Genomic DNA, 3,136 nt, shown 5'->3' with positions numbered 1-3,136 from the left:
CGGGCCAGTCGGCCCGCCGAGGGTCCCCGGGGTGTGGCGGGCCAGTGGGCCCAGCCGAGTCACCGGGGCGGGGCGGGACCATGGGCCCGCCGAGGTCCCCGGGGCGGGCGGGCCAGTGGGCCCGCCGAGGTCCCCGGGCGTGGGCCCGGGCCAGGAGGCCCGCCGAGGTCCCCGGGGCAGGGCGGGCACTGGGCCCGCCGAGGTCCCCGGGGCGGGCGGGCCACTGGCCCGCGAGGTCCCCGGGGCGGACGGGCAACTGAGCCGCCGAAGGTCCCCGGGGCGGGCGGGCCAGTCGGCCGCCGAGTCCCCGGGGGCTGGCGGGTACTGGGCCCGCCGAGGTCCCCGGGGCGGGCGGGCCAGTCGGCCGCGATGGTCCCCGGGAGGTGGGCGGGCCAGTGGGCCCGCCGAGGTCACCGGCGGGGCGGGCCACTGGGCCCGCCGAGGTCCCCGGGGCGGGGGGCGGGCCAGTGGGCCCGCCGAGGTCCCGGGCGGGGCGGGCGGGCAAGTCGGCGGGCCAAGGTCGGGCGGGCCGGCCATGGGCCCGCCGAGGGGTCCCAAGGGCGGGCGGGCCATGGCCCGCCGAGGTCCCCGGGGCGGGCGGGCCAAGGCCCGCCGAGGTCCCCGGGGCGGGCGGGCCATGGGCCCGCAGAGGTCGGGGCGGGCGGGCCAGGGCCCGCCGAGGTCCCCACGGCGGGCGGGCCACGGGCCCGCCGAGGTCCCCGGGCGGGGCACTGGGCCCGCCGAGGTTCGGGGCGGGCGGGCCAGTCGGCCCGCCGAGGTCCCCGGGGCGGGCGGGCCATGGGCCCGCGAGGTCCCCGCCGGCCACTGGGCCGCCGAGGTCCCAGGGGCAGCGGGCCACTGGGCCCGCCGAGGTCCCCGGGGCGCAGGTCGGCCCTCCGAGGCCCCGGGGCGGGCGGGCCACTGGGCCCGCCGAGGTCCCCCGGGGCTGGCGGGCCACTGGCCCGCCGAGGTCCCCAGGGGCTGGAGGGCCACTGGCCGCCGAGGCCCCGGGGTGGGCGCAGCGGCCGCGAGGTCCCTGGGGCGGCGTGCCATGGGTCCCGCGAGGTCCCCGGGCGCGGGCACTGGGCCCGCCGAGGGTCCCCAGGGGCGGGAGGGGGCACTGGCCCGCCGAGGTCCCCGGGGCGGGCGGGGCCACGGGCCCGCCGAGGTCGGGGCGGGGCGGGCATGGGCCGCCGAGGTACCCGGGGCAGTCGGGCAGTCGGCCTTGCCGAGGTGCCCAGGGGCGGGCCAGTCGGCCCGCCGAGGTCCCCGGGGTGGGCGGGCAGTCGGACGCGAGGTCGGGGCGGGCGGGCCGGTTCGGCCAGCCGAGGTTCCCGGGGGCGGGCGGGCCTGTCGGCCCGCCAGTCCTCGGGGCGGGGGGCGGGCGCCGCCGAGGGTCCCCGTAGGCCAGTCGGCCCGCCGAGTCCCCGGGGCGGCGGGCCACTGGGCCCGCCTATCCCCGGGGCGGGCGGGCCACTGGGCCCGCCGAGGTCCCGGGAGTCGGGCACTGGGCCCGCCCGAGGTCCCCGGGGCGGGAGGGCACTGGGCCCGCCGAGGTCCCCGGGGCGGGCGGGCTTTCATAAATGATTACACGTTCCTTGATTGTAGGATTAGCAATAAGGGATCATAATCACCATGGAGAAATAAAGTTACTACTGTTAAATATAAGTCACTAATTAGTTCCTGTTAATAATTACATTGAGAACTGAATACTCGTTGAGCACTGCTTCGTAAAATGAGCTCGGTAAAAGGGTTCGCGAATTCTCTAACCTATTTCTCTGTAACTAAGATTCGTATAAGTACGAGATTTTGCTGTAGTGTAATTTTTAAGAGAATCATGAATCACAAATTATAAAGAATAGACACTTGTCCTGTACGAAGAGGCAAAAGGCTCGATTAGTCAGAAATGGATATGAACACGACAGTATAAGAAAAAAAAAAATCCCCCTACCCTCTCCCTCCACCCCCACTTCCACCCCCTTCCTCTTCCTTCCTTCACCTTTCCTCCCCATCCATTCTCTCTCTCTCTCTCTCTCTCTCTCTCTCTCTGAATGTTACTTCAGTTTAAGTATATTTTGTACGATTTTTTTATCTATCCATCTATCTAATCTAATAATAATTTACAATGTTTATATCTAACGATTCACTCGGTAGCTGGCATTACGGTACAGTACGGTACGGTTGATATTTAGCCTATGTGTACGGTACGGAATTACGCAATGACAATTTTACCAAAGTACGGTACGGTACTGTTCAAATACGGAAAAATGTGCAAATTCCGTACCGTACTACCTACTTTAGGCATGGATATATTACTTTTGCTCTACGTTGAAAACAAGGGAACAATATTAATTAATTATTAATAATAATAACCTGTGATATAGTATTTTTTTTTGTTTTTTACTATATTCTTAGCATCAGCAGCAGTAGCAGCAGCAGTAGCAGCAGCAGTAGTAGTAGCTATTACTATTTTTATTTTGAGGTCAAATTTTTTTTTTCTTTCTTTAGTGACTATTGATTTGGGTTAGGAGTAAATGATTATAATGATTAGAGTGAGAGAATACTTGTGTTCGGTTACCTCCTTCGCAATCTTCATTTGGACTCAGGGCATCAGCCATATGCTTGTATTACGAAGGTGAAGAAGAGATGGCCGGAACATAACTGTCGGCATGGTAGCAGAAATCCGTTTGTCACGCAACTTTTCAACTTTTTTTTTTAGCAAAGAGAGAGCCGCCTATTGCCTACAGATTGGTTTGAATAGGTAAACTGGTTATAGTTGCTCTGTGTTACAAATAAAAATTGAGCATTGTTACCGGACATTCATTAGAGTTAAAGCCTTGATTATAGCGCAAAAAAATTATAGCAAAATCTCGTACTGATACCAGTCTTCATTACAGGGTTATTGACCAAAAACGTGACTGCACTGTCTGTGAAACCCACAGTAAGGGAGCTTTACCAATTACAAGTAAACATTACCTTTTATTCAGGCTTGGAGTAATTGTCATTTATCTGAAATGTTTTTAATTACACGTTTTGAAGTTAACTGTAATTGCGTTTGTTTTTTATTTATACTTAATGGTAATCGTAATTGTAACTGAAAAGTTCAAATAATAAAGTACTTCATTTGAAATTGTTA

The 3,136-nt window shown here is 60.1% G+C and overlaps 1 protein-coding gene across 1 annotated transcript in view; it reads right to left on the bottom strand.

Moving 5' to 3' along the window:
* LOC135207451 (basic proline-rich protein-like) overlaps positions 1–1,581 on the bottom strand; it is a 2,543-nt gene extending 962 nt beyond the window's left edge. The window contains exon 1 of the mRNA XM_064239177.1: positions 6–1,581. Within this exon, the coding sequence (XP_064095247.1) occupies positions 6–1,581 (1,576 nt within the window). The remainder of the gene's footprint in view (positions 1–5) is intronic.
* Between the last annotated feature and the right edge of the window lie 1,555 nt (positions 1,582–3,136).

Source organism: Macrobrachium nipponense, chromosome 32 (assembly GCF_015104395.2).
Source record: "Macrobrachium nipponense isolate FS-2020 chromosome 32, ASM1510439v2, whole genome shotgun sequence".
NCBI classification, from domain to species: domain Eukaryota; kingdom Metazoa; phylum Arthropoda; class Malacostraca; order Decapoda; family Palaemonidae; genus Macrobrachium; species Macrobrachium nipponense.
Note: the sequence above shows the minus strand (reverse complement) of the source record. Positions and strands in the feature narration are given on the sequence as shown.